General features: G+C 44.4%; 1 protein-coding gene across 2 annotated transcripts in view; it reads right to left on the reverse strand.

Annotated features, from left to right (window-relative positions):
• Window positions 1-21,126, reverse strand: part of LOC122938486 (LIM zinc-binding domain-containing Nebulette) — a 235,380-nt gene that overhangs the window by 202,598 nt on the left and 11,656 nt on the right. For both annotated transcript variants that reach the window (XM_044294032.1, XM_044294031.1), the window contains exon 2: window positions 13,286-13,380. In XM_044294032.1, coding sequence (XP_044149967.1) covers window positions 13,286-13,380 — 95 coding nt within the window. The remainder of the gene's footprint in view (window positions 1-13,285; window positions 13,381-21,126) is intronic.

Below are 21,126 nucleotides of genomic sequence, written 5' to 3' on the forward strand. Positions count from 1 at the left end.
GAAGTTGAACAGGACCTGGGGTGAGCTGCTCCATTAAATATCGGTTAAGGACCTTCGATGACGTCACTCCGGTCATCACATGGTCTTTTACCATGGTGAATCACCATGGTAAAAGACCATGTGACGTACCATGTGATGACCGGAGTGACGTCATCGAAGGTCCTTAACCGATATTTAATGGAGCAGCTCAACCCAGGTCCTGTTCAACTTCAGCGCAGAGGATACACAAGGAGATGCCGGGCTTCGCGAGCAAGTGGACTAAGGTGAGTTAAATTATTTTTAATTTTTTTAACCCCTCTAGCGCTGGTTTAACTATGCATTCTGTATTCAGAATGCTATTATTTTCCCTTATAACCATGTTCTAAGGGAAAATAATACAATCTTCAGAACATCAATCACAAGCCCGAACTTCTATGAAGAAGTTCGGGTTTGGGTACCAAACATGCGCGATTTTTCTCACGCGAGTGCAACGCATGACAATGTTTTGCACTTGCGCAGAAAAAAATCGCGCATTTTCCCGCAACGCACCCGGCTCTTATCCGGGCAAAAAAACTGACGCCCGTGTGAAAGAGGCCTTAATCTCTAAATAATATTTCCATTAAAATGATTTGAGTTTTATTCAATTTATGAAGGGGCTGCAGGGCTGACCACAGCTTCTGACAGAGGCGCGCCCCCACCCCCCATTGCCTCTACCTGGAAAGGTAATCGCAGGGTGCCAATAAGCTGTCTTTGGCAGTAGAGGGCCTTCATTAGACCCTCACATCCACCTTCTTTTTACACCCATTAGACTTAGGCCTCTTTCACACGAACAATACGGATTTCCTCTGATTGCGTTGAGGGTGCATTCAGTGAAACTTGCGACATTTTGCAAGAAAGTACAGTCAGTTTAGTCTGCAATTCTGTTCAGTTTTTTCTGCGCAGTTGCAATGTGTTTTGATGCGTTTTTCATGCGCATGATAAAAAACTGAAGGTTTACAAACAACATCTCTTAGCAACCATCAGTGAAAAACGCACTGCATCCAGACTGCATCCAGGTTACATCCGGATGCAATGCGTTTTTCACTGAAACCACATTCACTTCTATGGGGCTAGGGCTGCGTGAAAAACGCAGAATATAGAACAAAAAATGCTTATGTATGTAAGGGTTAAAGGGGTTGTCCGGGTTCAGAGCTGAACCCGGACATACCCTTATTTTCACCCCGGCAGCCCTCCTGAGCCTGGCATCGGAGCATCTCATGCTCCGATGCGCTCCCGTGCCCTGCGCTAGATCGCGCAGGGCACAGGCTCTTGTGTTTACAATAACACACTGCCGGGCGGTAACTTCCACCCAGCAGTGTGTTCGGTGACGTCACCGGCTCTGAGGGGCGGGCTTTAGCTCTGCCCTAGCCGTTTTACTGGCTAGGGCAGAGACAAATCCCGCCCATCAGTGCCGGTGACGCCACCGGGGTTCCTGTCAGCCCCATAGAGAGCCCCGGTACGTCACCGGAACTCAGAAAAATGCCTTTGCCCTGCGCGATTTAGCGCAGGGCAAAGGAGAGCATCGGAGCATGAACTGCTCCGATGCTCATGTCAGGGGGGCTGCCGGGGTGAAAATGGAGGGATGTCCAGGTTCAGCTCTGAACCTGGACAACCCCTTTAAGACTCCATGTTGTGTCCTCAGCCTCCATGTTTGTATTTCATACTGCAATTTTTTTTGTAATGAACTGTGAGCTTCTTGTGGAAAGTTACTGCAAGGTCACACCTAGCCCCCACCAACGCTTGTTAGAAAGAAATCTTAACAAGCGTCAGGAGTACTAGTATGTGGCTAGCACCCACAGTTAAGATTAAGGAGACGTTCTAGGCATATAGCCAAGAAGATGCTCATTTCAGATTGTATTTTTAATGAGTTAATGACGTAAATGTTTGACTACGTCTTTAGTTGGAAAATGATCCAGAAAATCGCTTTATTAACATCTGCTTTCTTTAATAAAGTTTAGAAACTCTTGCTGTTTGACTCCTGGGTCCTGCCGCCTACTAGGGCAGTGCCGCTTTGTCACTGCATTGTGCTGCGCCTTTTGGTCAGAGTAGGTCCCACTCAAAGAGGCTACCTTGGCGGGGTGAGTGGGCTTATGCCTTTTGATCAAAACGTACACTAATGCCTCTTGTACAGCATGTAGTATGGGGGGCTGTACACTTTATTATAGCGCTGAGAAGCGAGTTAGATCAAAGCATAGCATTGTGGATGTGCGATCCAGTTCTGTTTTTCTCCCCTTGATATATGCAATTTGAATCTTTCTTCTTTATTACTGGTATCAGCACTCCTCCCATTTGGCACAGGTGGTTTTAATTTCGCAGAAGTCTGCATACAAGTGGTAATTGACCTGTAGCTCCTGCTAGCAATGGACATGTTGTGTTAGACAACTGTTCACATGGTTCAGTACTGCGTGGTGGCCTTCGTTTTTGTGGCGCTGTGCTGGTGGGTTGGTGGGACCCACTGCCATGGGTGGCATTGTCAAACAGCAGGGTTGCTGTTTGACTCCTGGCTCCTACCGCCTACTAGGGCAGTGCCGCTTTGTCACCGCATTGTGCTGCACCTTTTTGTCAGAGTAGGTCCCACTCAAAGAGGCGACCTTGGCGGGGTGAGTGGGCTTATGCCTTTTGATCAAAATGTACACTAATGCCTCTGGAACAGCATGCAGTATAGGGGCTGCACACTTTAATATGGCGCTGAGAAGCGAGTTTGATTAGATCAAAGCATAGCATTGTGGATGTGCGATCCAGTTCTGTTTTTCTCCCCTTGATATATTAGAAAATCTTGTTACACGGCTGCATGCCTGTGTTTGTTTTTCTCTATGGATATCCATAACTTCTAATTCGGAGTCCACCGCTCATTTGGCATTGGGATCTTTGCCCCAACAATGTACACAGACCCATTGAAATGAATGGGTCAGGATTAAGTGCAGGTGCTATGAGTTCACGTCACGCATTGCACCCGCGCGGGAAAACTCGCTTGTGTGAAAAGGGCTTTAGAGGCAGGGTCGAATAGAGTTCCTGCAGTGTTAAGCTGACAGGCATAATACACTGCAATCTTTTATACGAGTGATCAGAAGACTGCATGGTCTAATCCTACAGAGGAGACGAAACATGTTTAAAAAGTAATAAAAAAATTAAAAAAAGTTTAAAAACATTATTTCAAAAAAGAGGAAAACATAAAAACTATTTTTCTTTATTAAAGGAAAGGAGCTGTCCAACCACCAATAAAAAAATTGTAAGCAGCAAAAACTGCTTAAAACAAAGAAAAAAAGTCCACTCAACTTCCGCACAGTACAGCTTCTTTTCAAACTCACAATCCGTTTTCTCCGGTAATGTCTCCAAAGGCCCACTGTGCTCATCCTTTTTCTCCCAATGTCTCACAAGGGCATACATCAGGCCTCCCCACACTGCTGGACTTCCACCCACCTACAGCTTTTCTCAGGCTCTGTGACAACCTCCTCCAGCCCACCAGCATGCTCCTCGGGGACTGACTCAGGCCTAGACCTCCGCACGCTGTCACAACAGGTCCATCTACTTGCCATGTGCCTGCAGCTAGCCCCAAGGAACCGATGCAAAGGATGGGCGTGTTAGTGGCCCTGATGCAGTGTTGCGTCACTGTGTACTCTCTCAGTCCGTTGCTCCCTGGGGATTAATGCCGTGGAAATGCAGTGCTGGAGATGAGGCCAAAATAAAACATATAAAAGTGTCTTTAACTAAGTGAAATGTAGAACTTCGAATACATTAAGTAGCAGCATATTGAGTGCAAAACATCTGACACCAGAAAGGATTAAGAAGGCAGGTTGGATGGTGTCAATTAGGTCTTACTGGCCTAGTAATGTTCTTTGTGATGGGTCTCTTAGCTGTAGTCCGTCACCTTGCAGCAGTGTCTTAAATGCAGTTCACTCTACTGTCTAGCATCTCAAGACTTCACTTGAGTCTTGAAGAATCCTTTTTGGGAGCTGAAGCTTTGCAGTCAGCTTCCTCTCTCCTCTGTCTCTGGACAGGAACCCTCTCCCCCTCCTGGTAGGACCAGACCACAGACCACTCCTACCGTGAGGGGAGGGACAGGGTGGCTAGCCCTCTTCCTTGCCAACCATTGTTATCCATACCTTTCTGGTAACTACACCCAAAACATAATAAAAAATATAACTATATACAAAATTGTAGCACCCACAGGTCTGGAGTACTACATGACTCTCTGAGCAAACGCACACACTTGGCCAGACAAACACCTTTATAGATACGCCATACGTCATATTGTGAAATAAGGTCACACTCATCATCATGTCGGCTAAGAGCTCACACACCTTAATTGACACCTACTCTTCCTGCGAACTAGTATGTAGGAAAAACCCATTCTTGGTGATGCCATAGTTGCCAACAGGCAAATATTTGCCACGATTGGCGAAAATTTTCTGAGAAAATCCTGGCAAATATGTGTTTACCCAGCCTAAAATGTGCATTACAGAGACAACTATCGATTTGAATGGCCCACTTGTAATGCCTAATTTCCCCTTCATTGGTCACTGTCGGGCTACACACTTCATGGGGCGAGAGAAGCTGGACCAGGGCAACCAGCTGACCCTGGACCAGCTTCTATTTGAAAAGGGGCTCCTATTTATAGAACACCCATCCGCAGGATGAACACCATTAAACGATGTATGACCCTGCTGAATAAAATGGATACCAGTCTTGTAAAAACCGGTTGCGGTGATCCCAAGAGAAAAAAAAAGACTTTTATTCTTTATGCATATGAAGGTTTCAGTGCACTGAGGGGCGTGGCTAGCACTGGAAAGCTGATGAGCTAGGCCCCGCCCATTGGTGAATTAAAGCCCTCATTTGTCTAAAGCAGACATGCTCAACCTGCGGCCCTCCAGCTGTTGCAAAACTACAACCCCATCATTCCCTGCTAGCCTACAGCTATCATCCTACACAAGGGCATTGTGGGAGTTGTAGTTTTACAACAGCTGGAGGGCCCCAGGTTGAGCATGCCTGGTCTAAAAGAATAAAAGTCTTTTTTTCTCAAGAACGCCACAAACTATTTTCACAAAACAGGAATCCTTTTAATCAGGAGGATCAACTCTACCGAGCAGTATGCCTAGTTTATCAGGGGTGATCCTGCTGGCAGGTTCCCTTTAATGCCAAACCCGTGGCAGTGGGTAGTTAAAAAGGTGATACCCTTTCCTTGTGCACCGTTAATCATAGAGCTAGTAGTAGATGCTTTGCTTTCTGACATCTCCAGATTTCTTGGTTTTTCATCAGAATATCCACTATTTGTCAGCAGTAATAATTCTAATAATACAATTACCAGCATAGCATTCTGACATGAGAAAGTCTAGTGAACATCCATGAGTCACTCAACCCCCTTGAGTTGCATGAAAAGTACCTCGTGTCTCTTCCCGGCGGAGGATAAAGTGATTCTTTGTAGGAGGAAAATATATTGGGTTGCTTTTATATCAATTTATACAGCACTTTTGTGAGACTTCATCATGATTACTATATAGTTGTTTTTTTAGGCTTGTGAGTGAACTAACCAATTGTTAGTTATGTTTTCTTCTTTTGTTTTTTTTCGCTTGGATTTAAGGGCACTTTCACACTTGCGTTTTTCTTTTCCGGCACCGAGTTCCGTCAAAAGGGCTCAATGCCGGAAAAGAACTGATCAGGCATATCCCCATGCATTCTGAACGGAGAGTAATCCGTTCAGGATGCATCAGGAGGTCTTCAGTTCAGTCATTTTGACTCATCAGGCAAAAGAGAAAACCGCAGCATGCTACGGTTTTATCTCCGGCGAAAAAAACTGAAGACTTGCCTGAATGCCAGATCCGGCATTTTTTTCCATAGGAATGTATTAGTGCCGGATCCAGCATTCAAAATACCGGCATGCCGAATCCGTCCTTCCTGTTTACGCATGCGCAGACCTTTAAAAATGAGAAAAAAATAAATACCAGATCCGTTTTGCCTGATGACACCGGAAAAACGGATCCGGTATTGCAATGCATTTTTCTGACTGATCAGGCATTTTTCAGACTGATCAGTCAGAAAAAATTACATGCGTTTGCATACAGTTTTCCAGTTCAGGCAACGGAACGGCCTGCCGGAATCAAACGACGAAAGTGTTAGCCCTCATTCACACATCAGTGTTCGGTCAGTGATTTCCATCAGTGATTTTGAGCCAAAACCAGGATTCGAGCCTCCACAGATATAAGGTATAAGGGGAAGATCAGCACCTGTTCTGTGTTTAGAGCCGCACCTACTTTTGGCTCAAAATCACTGATGGAAATCACTGACCAAACACTGACGTGTGACTGAGGCATTAAAGTACCCTTAGGCCCCTTTCACATGGGCGAGTTTTCCGCGCGGATGCGATGCGCGAGTTGAACGCATTGCAACCGCACTGAATCCCGACCCATTTATTTCTATGGGGCTGTTCACATGAGCGGTGATTTTCACGCATCACTTGTGCGTTGCGTGAAAATCGCAGCATGCAAGCAAGTGCGGATGCGGTGCGATTTTCACGCACGGTTGCTAGGAGACGATCGGGATGGAGACCCGGTCATTATTATTTTCCCTTATAACATGGTTATAAGGGAAAATAATAGCATTCTGAATACAGAATGCATAGTACAATAGCGCTGGAGGGGTTAAAAAAAAAAAAAAAATTTTAACTCACCTTAGTCCAGTTGATAGCGCAGCCCGGCTTCTCGTCTGTCTCGTTTGCTGAACAGGACCTGTGGTGACGTCACTCCGGTCATCACATGATCTTTTACCATGGTGATGGATCATGTGATGACCGGAGTGACATCACCACAGGTCCTGTTCCTGCAATGAATGCTCACCACAGGTCCTGTTCAGCAAAGGAGACAGACGAGAAGCCAGGCTGCGCGATCAACTGGACTAAGGCGAGTTAAGTTTTTTATTTTTTATTTTTAACCCCTCCAGCGCTATTTTACTATGCATTCTGTATTCAGAATGCTATTATTTTCCATTATAACCATGTTATAAGGGAAAATAATACAATCTACAGAACACCGATCCCAAGCCTGAACTTCTGTGAAGAAGTTCGGGTTTGGGTACCAAACACGCGCGATTTTTCTCACGCGAGTGCAAAACGCATTACAATGTTTTGCACTCGCGCGGAAAAATCGTGCGTGTTCCCACAACGCACCCGCACGTTTTCCCGCAACGCCCCCGTCTGAAAGAGGCCTTACAGAGCCAAAGACTGGCCTCAGCAGTGATGTGTCCGCAAGCAGCACATGATACGATCCGGGCTGCAAAGACATCTCAGGAACCACAGAGAAAGGAAGGGAGCAGGTAAGTATAGCTCTCTTCACAAGTCCCGCTGGGTGAGGGGGATAGAATTAAAAAAATAAGCATGTACACGTATTCAAAACAAATGTTTGCTTATGAGTAACTGGGGGATTCAATGTCGCAGTCTACAAAGGGACATTTGATGCTATGCAAATTTCATGTTGCAAATATCATGAAGTCTTAGAAATGCTGAACAGGAAAGACAATGCTGATAATTATGGAATGATTTGGCTGTAATGCAAGGGCTTTATACTGTAAAAGATACAAATGCAAATGCTTTGTCAACATACAGAAGCCATTGTTAACTTTTCAGTGGAAATCTGAGTGCTCAATTGACAAATACCTGTATGCATCACGCCCTGGCATGTATCATCTGCCTCATTTACATGTTTCTATAATGTATTCCTATTATCTGTTATTCCTATTCACACCAGTATTCTGCATTGGGGTAATTGTGACTGTAGTTTGCTTCCACTATATTTTGGAGACGTCTTCTGCCATCTCAAGCTGGTCATACATGGTACATTAAAGCAGTCCAGATGTTGTGAAACTACAACTCTTAGCATGCACACTTGCTTGGCTAAAAGTTAAAGGAGCATTCTGGGAGTTGCATTATCACAAGTGCTGGAGGTTGCTGATCTCTGCACTAGAGCAGACCCAATTTTGAACAATAGAGGCAGCTTAGGCTTCTTTCACACTTGCGTTGTCCGAATCCGGCGTGTACTCCACTTGCCGGAATTACACGCCGGATCCGGAAAAATGCAAGTGTACTGAAAGCATTTGAAGACGGATCCGTCTTCAAAATGCTTTCAGTGTTACTATGGCAGCGAGGACGCTATTAAAGTCCTGGTTGCCATAGTAGGAGCGGGGGAGCGGTATACTTACAGTCCGCGCGGCTCCCGGGGCGCTCCAGAGTGACGTCAGAGCGCCCCATGCGCATGGATGACGTAATCCATGCGATCACGTCATCCATGTGCGTGGGGCGCCCTGACGTCACTCTGGAGCGCACGGGGAGCCGCACGGACTGTAAGTATACTGCTCCCCCGCTCCCCGCTACACTTTACCATGGCTGCCAGGACTTTAGCGTCTTGGCAGCCATGGTAACCATTCAGAAAAAGCTAAACGTCGGATCTGGCAATGCGCCGAAACAACGTTTAGCTTAAGGCCGGATCCGGATCAATGCCTTTCAATGGGCATTAATTCCAGATCCGGCCTTGCGGCAAGTCTTCAGGATTTTTGGCCGGAGCAAAAAGCGCAGCAAAAAGTGCAGCATTCTCCGGCCAAAAAACGTTCCGTTCCGGAACTGAAGACATCCTGATGCATCCTGAACGGATTTCACTCCATTCAGAATGCATTAGGATATAACTGATCAGGATTCTTCCGGCATAGAGCCCCGACGACGGAACTCTATGCCGGAAGAAAAGATCGCAAGTGTGAAAGAGCACTTAGCTGTCCTTGTGGATGGTAGATTAAAATACAGCATACAATGTCAATCAGCTGCTTCTAAGGCCACCAGGATATTCTCATGCATTAAACGAGGCATGGACTCGCGGGGCAGGGATGTAATACTACCACTTTACAAAGCGCTGGTGCGGCCTCATCTGGAATATGCAGTTCAGTTCTGGGCACCAGTCCATAGAAAGGATGCCCTGCAGCTGGAAAAGTACAGAGGAGAGCGACTAAAATGATAAGGAGCATGGAGGGTCTTAGCTATGAAGGCAGATTAAAAGAATATAATTTATTTAGTCTTGAGAAGAGACGTATAGGTTAATCATGTCCCCCCTTAGACAAGTATATAAATGGGGCATACAAAAGATACGGCGAAAAGCTGTTCCATGTAAAATGCGCTCAAAAGACAAGGGGGCACTGCCTCCGACTGAAGAAGAAAAAGTTCAGTCTCCAGAAGCGTCAAAGCTTCTTTACTGTAAGAACTGTGAATCTGTGGAATAGACCTCAGGACGTGGTCACAGCATTAACAGTGGACAGTTTCAAAAAGTGTTTAGACGAATTCTTAAAAGTATAAAACATTAATGCTTATGAAATCGTGTAGAAATCGGAGTCTCAATTCCTTCTGGGATTCGCATCCCCACCTATCCCTTGGTTGAACTTGATGGACGTTTGTCTTTTTTCAACTGTATTAACTATGTAACAGTGGCTTCTTTCTCTTGCCTCATTGAAATAAATATGTGGCCTATGGGGTGTCTGGAGAGATAATTGTCGGTTGAGTTTGTACAGCCCGCATACCACTTAAAAGGGGTTGTAAAATATTCAGCATTTTTTAAACCAGCATCTGGGTCTGAAAAACCAGGCACATTGACTTTTTGACTGTCTGGTTTAGCGCTGTTGTTTACATCTAAAGACTTGTTTATGTCTGGAAGAACTGCTTAGTCATTCCATAGACTTGTATTGAAACTGTATACAAGTCTATGACAGACTGAAATTGCAACATTGTATCTGTTTAGCCTGTGCTTCTCCACTCCATTTTTCCCAATGGAAGGTTTTAGTGTAGTTAGATACTTTATATAAAAGGAGAGCAATTAGTGCCGCTAGTTGTCTGCAGACCAGTGTTTAGTGGGAGATACTCTGCCAGACTGCACTAGTAGGACAGCTAGCTCAGAGCTTTCCTCGGCATGAATGTCAGAGAGGAGACTGGAGATGCTAGCTCAGTGCCTTGCCTGTATTGTTTTGCACACTGGTTTACTGCAGACCCCATTCCCATTGGGATGCACAACACCTTACCATCCCCTCCAGAGAGTAGCAACCTATGTGGTGACAGCTCAACGGTGTCCAGGGGACCCAGCGTAGCATTTGGGCCACCCCAAACCTAGTCACTGTACACTCATGTCCTGCGACTGTAATGACTTGACTAATCTAAAAGGCTTCTAAATATGTCCACCGTTTCATTGCCCAGTATTAGGTAAGGCTATTGGTCTGGCTGAATGATTGACACCATAGTAAAAACCAGACAGACGCCATTATAGTCAATAAGGTCCATTGGTGTCCGTCACATGACAAAGACATATGAGATATGAACCTTAATAATAAGCAATGATTTACACCAAAATGATCACTCCCAACACTCACCTCATTACAAGACTCAGTTACTGTATAAAGGTATGAGCACACAGCCTGACCCTGTCTTGGTTGCGATGTGGTCATGCTGCGTTCGAGTACCGCACGGCTATACAGGCAGCAGCAGGATCTAATTAAACTAAAGAAGACAGCACTGTTCAGTCCATCTGCATTGTTAACGGCCGCGTGGTCTTGAAGGTGCCATGCGGCCATTAACAATGCAGACCATCTAAACAGTGCAATCTTATTTGGCTTAATTAGAGCCTGCGGTGGCCCCTACAGCCGGCCACAATGTGGCTGCACCGCGACTATAACACGACCATGCTGTATGCTGTACTTTGCACCTTTGTAATCATCATCACATGACCTGGTCACATTATTATCCAGTGAAAGTAAACTATGAGGGTTCCTACTGAATGACAGCAAGCAGAGATCTTAATAAAAGCAAGGAATTGATATGGCAAGTATACTGAAAAAACTGAATAACATTTCATTAATCGACAAACGCTTTATCTCCTGGAAGTGCATTATAATAGCCCTTTAAAGTGCCAGACGAGGAGTAGATGTAGTGATGTGCTCAGACCCCAGCCAGACCGTGATACATTTTATATCAGTAGCACGTGGCTGCCAGGAAACACTATCTTCACCTGCGTGGCTTATGATGTTGGGACACAGACAAATCTGCAATGTGAAGATGTCATTGGGTAAAAATAGAAAATGATTTCAGACTCGATCGGAATGGTAAAGTACAGATAACAGGGAGGATGCTGCATTCAGACCACAGGGTGAGCGCAGTATAGATCTAAAAGCTATAGATCTGCTATGGACAGGACTGCACTGCAGGTTTTGCTATATGTGTTGCAGTTCCTTGACCCCAATACAATATTTGCAAAATGGCATTCACAAAGCCACCACATGTTGCACCACTGAGTGCAGTGACCTCCCAGCTCATAGAGTCAATATGTATATACTGTATATTAGGAGCTGTTTAGTTGCTAGGTCAACCATAAGCCTTCTGAAGGCCCCCAGGCCTGCCATAGCAAAGTCCCTATTAAATAGGCTGTGCCACAATTAAATGTTATTTTAATATAATTCAGCTTGAACTACTAGCTACTGTTAGAATTTACTTTCTGTTACAAAAATGCTCCAGTTGTGAGATCATATCTTTACTTCATTATAATGGTGCTCCCTGGTGTCTAATCTGTATAGTAATGTGCACTTCCACCTACTGAGGTGGACACCATAGCAGATAATTAGAGATGAGCGAATCAACTTCGGAAGAAACATCCAAAGTCGATTCGCATGAAACTTTCTACAGTGCTAGGTAGTGGTACCTTGGAACCGAACCAGAGTTTGGGAAATGGTCTTTTACAGTATAAATCAATTTCTGAAGTTATTATGCGAAGTCTCGCGAGACTTCGCAAAGTAATAATTTCGGCTCATTGGAGCCAATACATTCTAATACTGCACGGAGCGCTCGTTCCGTACAGTACTGAAACAACGTTTCATGCGAATCAACGTTTTCGCTCATCCCTGCACATAATGTAAAAATGTTTTACCACATATTCGGGAGAAAGTTTTAGGCCTCTTGTGTGCGCCCCATGGCCGTGCTGCTGCCCGCAAAATGCGGGCCGCAATGCACGAACACCGACCATGGGGCAGCCGCAGCCGATCGCGGTCCCATTCACTTTAATGGGTCCATGATCCTGCCGTTCCGCAAAAAGATAGAACATGTCCTATCTTTTTGCGGAACGGAAGTACGGGAAGAAACCCCACGGAAGCACTCCGTAGTGCTTCCTTAGTGTTCCGTTCCGTGTTTTCGTTCCGCACCATTCCACATCTCCGATTTTCGAACCCATTGAAGTGAATGGGTCCGCATCCGTGATGCGGAATGCACACGGAACGATGCCCATGTATTGCGGATCCGCAAATGCGGTCCGCAATGCAGCAATGGGCAGCACACGTTCGTGTGCAGGAGGCCTTACACAATTGAGTATTCCTACTTTGGCTACTTTTTCAGTTGTTTATCGTTCTGTAAGGTCACCACTCTGTGAAATGGGATTGTTTTTGTTTGTTTTTTATGATTGGTGAATTTCAGTCTTGGCCAGCACTGCTATGCACTGTTATGTCCATTAAGCTGTTGAGGGACTTTAGAAGACTTTGGGATTTGATAGCAGTCTGATATTTGTCAGAGGTGTTGACCAGCCACTGTCCATAAGGCAGGAGTCTCAGGAGGTGCCTTGGTCCTTAAAGTTAAGCTCTTGGTTTTACAATTGCTGAGCTCAATGATAATGAATCCAGTACTACATTGGGCTGTGTTGACCATACATGTTTTATCTATGCCCAGTACCCATCTAACCTAAAAATGCAATGTTCCCCGTGGCACCATAGGTAGCTGTCCATTCTACCTAGCACTTGTCCTAGTCCTGTTGGTGGACAAATATATGAAAGGTGAGGGATGGAGCCAGCAGAGAATCTGAAGGCACAAGTAGACTCTACTACAAATACATGGTTGGGTGTCCAGCTCTCCTTGCATTGAGAACTAGACAATTGTGGAGGGTGGTAAATGGAAAGTAGGAATTATAATGAAAAAAATAGGGATTGGTGAGGAAGGAGGATCACAGGAGGAAAATAAATCAAAGTCTGACCATCTAACATCTATCATGTAGGACTTTGGAGACAAGCATCAGAAGAGCACATACTAAAGCCCTTGCCTTGGGCACGATGGTAACTTGTCTCATCAGTGGTTACCTGAGGGACGTTGTTGAATGTTGAGCCCCCAACAATAATGCCATTGACATGGTCAGATATCAGTTTTGCACAAGACAACCAACCTGTAGCATTCTGCCAACACCATATGTTATATCATATGTCAATAGGTCATGGTACTTACGCATTGCAGTAGGGCTTCTTGTCGTATCCCTTGTAGGTATTCATGTTCAAAGTCATTTTGCAGACCTCACATTGGAAACATCCCTTGTGCCAGTACTATAAAGACAAAGCAAACACACGGTCATGTAATATAATCATTAAGCAATGATCGTAATCACTTCATCCATCTAAAGTCATGTTCATGGCTTTATTATTGTGATAATTGCTCCATTCAACCCATGGCTGTAGTAGAAGAGACTGGAGACTAATTGTTTAACGCACAAGACAAGAGCAGGAAAGTAACAGCAATTATGAGCTGGCGACTTAACCAACCCTTTAAGATATCACCAGGTGTGAGAAAGATTCTGATGTTCGTGCATGATTTGCACAATACATATGAAATATTCGCACCTTCTGGAATAAATGTGCCCAGAGCTGTCATTCACAGAGAGGTTCTCTCAAGAGCTGGTGTTTGAGGAGAATGCAATTTACTTGGGATCAAACCGGAGAGCAAATATTGTTACAGTAGAAAACACACGTCTGCGCAGCGTTTCATATACCATTATACAGAGACGAGCAACTTCTCAGTCAATACAATCCTAGAATGTCCTACCAGTAGTCAACTCTTTGCTGATCTAAATTTGGTTCTTAAGGCTGGGTTCACACCTGAGCGTTTTACAGCGCGTTCCTACGCGCTGTAAAACGCTCAACAAGGAGAAACCAATGCTTCCCTATGGGAATGGTTCTCACCTGGGCGTTTTACAGCGCGTACGAACGCGCTGTAAAACGCCTGACGCTCAAAAAAGTACATGAGCGACTTTGGGGCGTCTTGTCGCACGTTCCCGTACATAGACTTCCGGGAACGCGCGACAATGGGCGTTCGCATACTACTGGAGCCGCGTAGGTGAGACGCCGGAGAATCGCGCATACACAGCGCTCAGGTCAGGACGCTCAGGTCTGAACCCAGCCTTATAGGTCTAGGTGTAAAAGAGGTTGTCTGAGTTAAAAGGCATCTATCAGCAGGATCAACCTATTAAACCTTCCCTAACCCTGCTTTCACACCTGAGCGTTTCCCAAACGCGCGTTAAACGCGCGTTTTTAACGCGCGTTTCTGACGCGCGTTTTTGTAATAGTAAACGCGCGTTTGACGCGCGTTTGTGTCATTGACTGCAGTGTCCTATGGCCACAAACGCGCGTCAAAACGCCCCAAAGAAGCTCAAGTACTTGTTTGAGCGTCGGGCGTTTTACAGCGCGTTCGTACGCGCTGTAAAACGCCCAGGTGTGAACCATTCCCATAGGGAAGCATTGGATTTCATGTCTTGAGCGTTTTACAGCGCGTTTGAACGCGCTGTAAAACGCTCAGGTGTGAACCCAGGGTCACTCCTGGTAGGGCAGACCCTGCTGATTAAAACCATACCTCCCCCACCTGATCCATTGCTATGCCTAGGAAAAATAAATGCAGCATGCCCAGGAAGGGTGTAGGATAGAGGATGGGAGTAATGGTAGCAATGATGGAGGTAGTTGTACTCACGGTGGAGCTCCCCACACCAGCTCTCCCTGGGGGTCATGCAGTTATGGGAAGGGCCCATCTTTTCTTTCCTTTGGGGCATTCCCTGGCTTTGGGGCTCCTGCGTTATGTTAGGTAGGTACTCTTGGTATAGATAAGTTTAAAGGTGCAAGACAGGGAACTCGAATAGTGAGCGGTCGCACAATACAATGAGGTAGAATGGCAGATCTTGGTGCAAAGAATTCACTGTACTTTACTGAGGCAATATGGTGGTTGACACAGGCACTTCTAAACATTAGCACAGTCTTTACAGGGGTTTTAGGCAATTTCGTCAAAGGCTATGGGGCACATTTATTATTATGGCAGTGGAAGTTATGAAGAGGCACCGGTTCTAAATATACGACCTAAACCAGGCGTAGAAAATGGTGAATGAGACAGACCTGCTGGCCCGTCCCTTTCCCCACTCACGCCATGCCCACAATTTTAGACCTGGCATGAGTAGGGCAAAATAGCAGATAGCGGCGCAACAAACCATTGCACCGCTATCTGCGCCAGAAATACGCCAAATTTAGGTGTATTTCAGCATAGTAAATGACCCTCATGTGTATGAAAGGGTCGACAGTTTACTAGTCCCCTCCGACTCTCTTTGCAGATAAACAATGCAGCCTCTCATCCGGCCAAAGGCTTGCAATTTCTCTATCTCAATAATTCTGTTTCTCTCACAAATGTGGCACTACAATGCTGTATTTTCTCTAGTTCATCAGTATTGTTGCAGAACCCTCTGCGGGGGCAATTTTGTAACAGTTGGCCATTCTGTCTCTTAAGTGTAGTCAGGCGCCTAAAGCTTGTCACCCCAACCTCAGTGCAGTGAAGTCCAAAATAATCATATATATGTAACCTTTTCACTAGCTTGCATTTTCCAGCACCCTCCCTTTGTAATGTCCGCTCTATCATCTCTTAAAAGGGTTATCCAACCTCAAAAATGCCCCCCCCAAATGCCCAGGCCCCTCACACAGATGGTACTTACCTCGCTCCCCCGTACCAGTGTCGCTTCTGATGCCCCGCACAGCCGCCACTGCATCTCCCCATCACACAGATCAAAACATCCAGCGATGGAGGAGGCAGCCAATGGCAGGCCGCGACGTGAACGAGCCTCACTAGCGTCTAGTGATGAGCGGGAGGTGCCATATTCGATTTCGCGATATTTCGCGAATATTCGAATGAATATTCGTGTTATATTCGTCGAAATCGAATATTCGTAATTATTCCAATTATCGCGAATAATATGCGATTTTTTTTCGCGTATTGCGATTATTTATCTTGATAGTATAAGGCAACGTTCCTATGCTAATTGACTATGGCTAGGCTAATATGTGTATTTTACGAAATTTCGTGATATTGCTCTAACTTTCGTAAGTTAGAGCAATATTACGAAATTTCGTAAAATACACATATAGATTGTAATTTAGCTAATATAGTGCTATAATCCCTTTTTTTTCCTCTAATTTTTTTTTGCCTCTTCTGAACTTAAGTTTTGTAAAATATGTACACTATTAAAAAATATTACTATAGCAGTATATTAGCTTAAATACAATCTATGTGTATTTTACGAAATTTCGTAATATTGCTCTAACTTCGTCTTTTAGAATATTCGTAATATTCTAAGAGACGAAGTTAGAGCAATATTAAGAACATTTTCAAAAGCCGAAATTGCGATGCGAGTAATATAATACGAAATAATCGCATGAAGATTTCAACTTAGCACTGCTATATTCCATATTCTAGCCTAGTGTGGAATAGAGCAGTGCTAACTTAGCACAGCTATATTCCATATTAGGCTAGAATATGGAATATAGCAGTGCTAAATTGAAATCTTCATGCGATTATTTCGTGTTATATTACTCGCATCGCAATTTCGACTATTGCGAAATTTCGTAAAATACACATATAGATTAGATTGTAATTTAGCTAATATGGAATATAGCAGTAAGTTGAAAACGCCACTGACTGGAGCAGCCAGGAAGCCAGGAATCCAAAGGACAGGTAAGAACAACTTTAGAGAAGTGGGAAAGAAAAAAATATAATAATAAAAAAAAAAAAAAGGAATATTCGAATTCGCGAATATATAGAACGATATTCTAAATATTTGCGAAATCTCGAAATTGCGATATTCGAGAAAAAAATTCGCAATTCGAATATTCGCGCTCAACACTACTAGCGTCACCCGCGATGCTAGGGAGGCTTCCCATCGCTTAAAGAGGACCTTTCACTAGAATAAAAAATCCAAACTAACTATACAGACATGGAGAGCGGCGCCCAGGGATCTCCCTGCACTTACTGTTATACCTGGGCGCCGCTCCGTTCTCCCGTTCTTGCCTCCGGTATCTTCATATGTTAGGCTCCACCCAGTGGAACCTGCCGGTGTCTCCTTCTCCCATTCTCAGGCTATGAGCTGAGCGCTGCGATTGGCCAGCGCTACAGCATGGGAGAAGGAGACACCGGCAGGTTCCACTGGGTGGAGCCTAACATATGACGATACCGGAGGCTATACCGGGAGAACAGAGCGGAGCCCAGGTATAACAGTAAGTGCAGGGGGGTCCCTGGGCGCCGCTCTCCATGTCTGTATAGTTCGTTTAGATTTTTTATTCTAGTGAAAGGTCCTCTTTAATGTTTTGATCCACGCAATGGGGAGATGCAGCACCGGCCGTGCGGGCATCAGAAGAGACGTGGGGCCAGGTAGTACAATCTGTCTGAGGGGCCCGGGCTTTTGGGTTGAATAACCCCTTTAAGTTCTGTTTCTCTCTCAGAGGCTGTTTTTAGCTCACAGGCTGCTATATCTCTCTTTATTTTCTGCTTTCTGTTGCTCCCTCTCTAGATGGCTCCCCAACTCCAGACTCCAGCATCACACACTGCTCACTCACTAACTACACAACAGCTTCTGCCAGACTAGGGTGGAGCCAGCTCACCCCTAGCAACTTACATAGCAACCGAGCATGAGAGCTGGCTGATTAAAAGGTGTTCTCCGGGAACGATTTAAAATGGCCGAAAGCAACCTGTATTATCATATGAGCAGGACTGTTTGTCTCCACGTGCAGTGTTTCCTAAGGGGTGAGGGGGCATGGCCTCGCTGCATACCACGCTCCTGCACTTGCATATACCACACATTGGCATGCATTCCTGTCAGGCTGCTCAGCCATGATGGCATATTGTAGACACAATCACACCATCATCAGGCAGCTCTGCAAGTGGTGGCAACCAGTCCTGCTAAATCATTCCCAGAGAACTTCGAACTGTTTCTCTCCCTTGGGAAGGGAATACACAAGCCAATTACATCAACTCTTTTTGCAGTTGGCTGACAGCACACTGCATAAATGTTTCCCAAAAATATACAAATTAGAGCGCAAGTGTACTGAGGGCGGTTCCTATCTATTACTATCCACCACAGCTCCTCCTCTCTACTTCCCTGGACACTACCTCTTCTACCTGTATGCCTTGCACGGTCCATAAAGTAAAAGGGGGAGTGTCCAGGGAAGCAACCAGGAGGAGCTAAGGTTCACCAAGTGGTACTTAATACTTAATTTGCATATTTCTAAAATTACTTCTCTCTCCTAAACACAGCATGGGATCGGGGGGGGGGGGGGGGGGAAGTATGGTTTTGATGAGCAGGCTCAGCCCTACTAGGCATTATACATGGTTTAATATGGTTGGTCCTTCTGACAGATGCCCTTTAAATAATGGATATTTGGCTTTGCAATTTTCCCTTGTCATGTCCCAAGGCTTGATAAAAAGTTGGATTTTGAGTCATTGGGAGCCACTTCCACAAGGTGGCGCTAACAAGATGGTTCTCTTTCCTTGGGAGATAACTCTTTGCATATTGTTTTCCCATGGAGCATAGCCAATAAGTCTTGATCCAAAGATGATCTCTTTAAGGAGAGTCAGTACCCTACCTAAGCAAAACCCTTAGCTGATATTGTTTGGACAAGATGGGGGAAGGTTAAAGGCTACGTACACCTTTGGGGGCAATTTTTTTTTGACTGCATTTTACTTATTTGGGGCTAAAAATCATTTTTTTAAACTTGCCTTTATTAAAAAGATTCAGCTGTTCTGTCACAAAGGGTTAACTGTCTAGCTGTGTGAATCGTACTTTCACTTTGTGCCGGTCATTTAATAACCCTTATCTGTAAATTACTAATATAAAAAAAAAAAAAAGAAAAAACGCTTATTTGAGCCACATTTTTAACAGTAAGATAAGAATTGAGCTATAACGAGTGTTTATTAGCTCAGAGATCAGAGATGAGGAACCGCCTGACGGAACACAGTAAAAATACAGAGCCTGCTACAACAGAATCTCAAGGCTGTACAGAGAAATTGGCTCAACATTTTTAACAAAGACCAACTGAAAAAAGGTTTTTTTTTTAACTCAAAATGCGTACAATTCAGTAATATTAAAATATTGTCCCCAAAGGTCTACACAGTCTTTAAACTAATATTATATGCACAAGTGTCTTTCTAATGAATCACTGATTATTTCGAGACTAGACTGCCAGAGTGAGATTCACTCTTTATTAGACACAGGAGGCCCCCCTCAATGACATACATATACCCTAAAATAGGGCGTATAAAAATTGTATAATGGATTATTTTATTGAGACAACCCCTTTCATGGCAGTCCACATCTTGCCTTTCTATATATACCCTAGTAACGAGCTGTGTATTGCAACAACTATTACTACGTTTCTTACTTCATATCACTGTGCGGTCCTCAGCTCAACAATATATTTTACCAATTTCCGCAGTTACTTTAGCATTCAGTAAATATTTCATTACCCACTATCCCCGAAAGCTTAACTTCAAACATACAAGGAACAAAATCCCCAGACCGAACAAATTTCAAGGTCTACTTACATATGCAAATTCTCTTAATGAATGCTGAAGTTGTACAAAGCAATTAAATTACACGCTTTACTCATTCTAAAGGTAACATTCAAGTCACATCGGACGTGACAAATAATTGAGCATAATGAGTGGGAAACTATTAGTTATAACAGTGGCGGACTTAATTGATAGGTTTGTTTCTATCAGAATGGGATTATATTCCACAGGAGTAATTACTTCTCGCCAGGAATTACTTCTATCCATTAATACATAAAAGGGGAATGATTGTAATCGCGCTGTGAAGATTCCTCTCCCTCAGGATACAAAGATTTCTATTTCACATAATCAGGTTACAAACCCATGCCGAATGGACGCTGCACAGAGAGTTTTCCAATTCAGCTGGTTATCAAAAAGTTTACACAACACCATTTCAAGGACTACTTAAAAACAAGCTCATTATAGCTGATGGATAAGGAATGCATATGGGCATATATAAAACCCTGGGGGAGCTTTAGACAAACCAAAATAATAAAGGGTGACCTTCTTAATACAATAGATACTTCATGTAAAATATTAGCCCATAATAAGGTATCAATTAGAATAAAAGTGATGCACGACGTGCTCAGAATAAAAAGCAACAGTCTTAGCATGGGGCGTCCTGTAGTCTAGTGGTGACTGGAAGGGTGAGGAGGGGAGGGGGGGGGGGGTCCAATGCTGGGTCTCTTCCCCTAGAGTCCATACAATAAGCCCTTACTACCGGTAAGCATGTAGCGAAAGATACTGGAAAAAATGTGGTGGGGCCTCCATCATAGTGCGTGTGGCAGCAAACTGGTCGGTGTCCAGGTAGCCCTATTTACCATATCTGGACCACCGATAATCCCACCCACTCTAGGCACGTGACGAGTCATGTGATTCAAAACCTCTTTCCTGGTAACTGCCCTTTGTAAATGTGTTGTTGATCACCCAGTGAACCAGCAAATGATTTTTCATTGGAGGGAATGATTGTTGGTGTGGCACCCAAAATCATTGTTTCTACTCAGTAGAAACAACTAATCTGTATGGGGACTATTGATCGCAGTACTGATCATTTTTCCCCATATACAAAAGATCATTGATGTTACTGCCGTCAAGTAATATATTTGACTTTGGGCTAATTCTAAGGTTATTATCCTGGCAGTTCCTTATTTACACCCTTAAATCCTTATAAAGGGATCTTGACTTCGCTGAAAGGATGCCACAGGCTGCTACCTCCTGAATTAGTCTCTGTATGGTTGGCAGCTGACCCAAGGGGGTCAGAGACACCAGTGCAAGGCACAGAGGGATCAGGCAGAATAGTAGTCAGGATCTAGCCAAGATCAGGTCTGGTGAAGTACGTGCAATACGATAAATGGTCTGAGGTCAGGACAGGAGTTGAAGGCACTCACTGAGGCATGTATAGTGGCTGAGGGTCAGACTGTAAACATTTACATTGATTGCCGATA

Source organism: Bufo gargarizans, chromosome 5, assembly GCF_014858855.1.
Source record: "Bufo gargarizans isolate SCDJY-AF-19 chromosome 5, ASM1485885v1, whole genome shotgun sequence".
Lineage (NCBI taxonomy): Eukaryota > Metazoa > Chordata > Amphibia > Anura > Bufonidae > Bufo > Bufo gargarizans.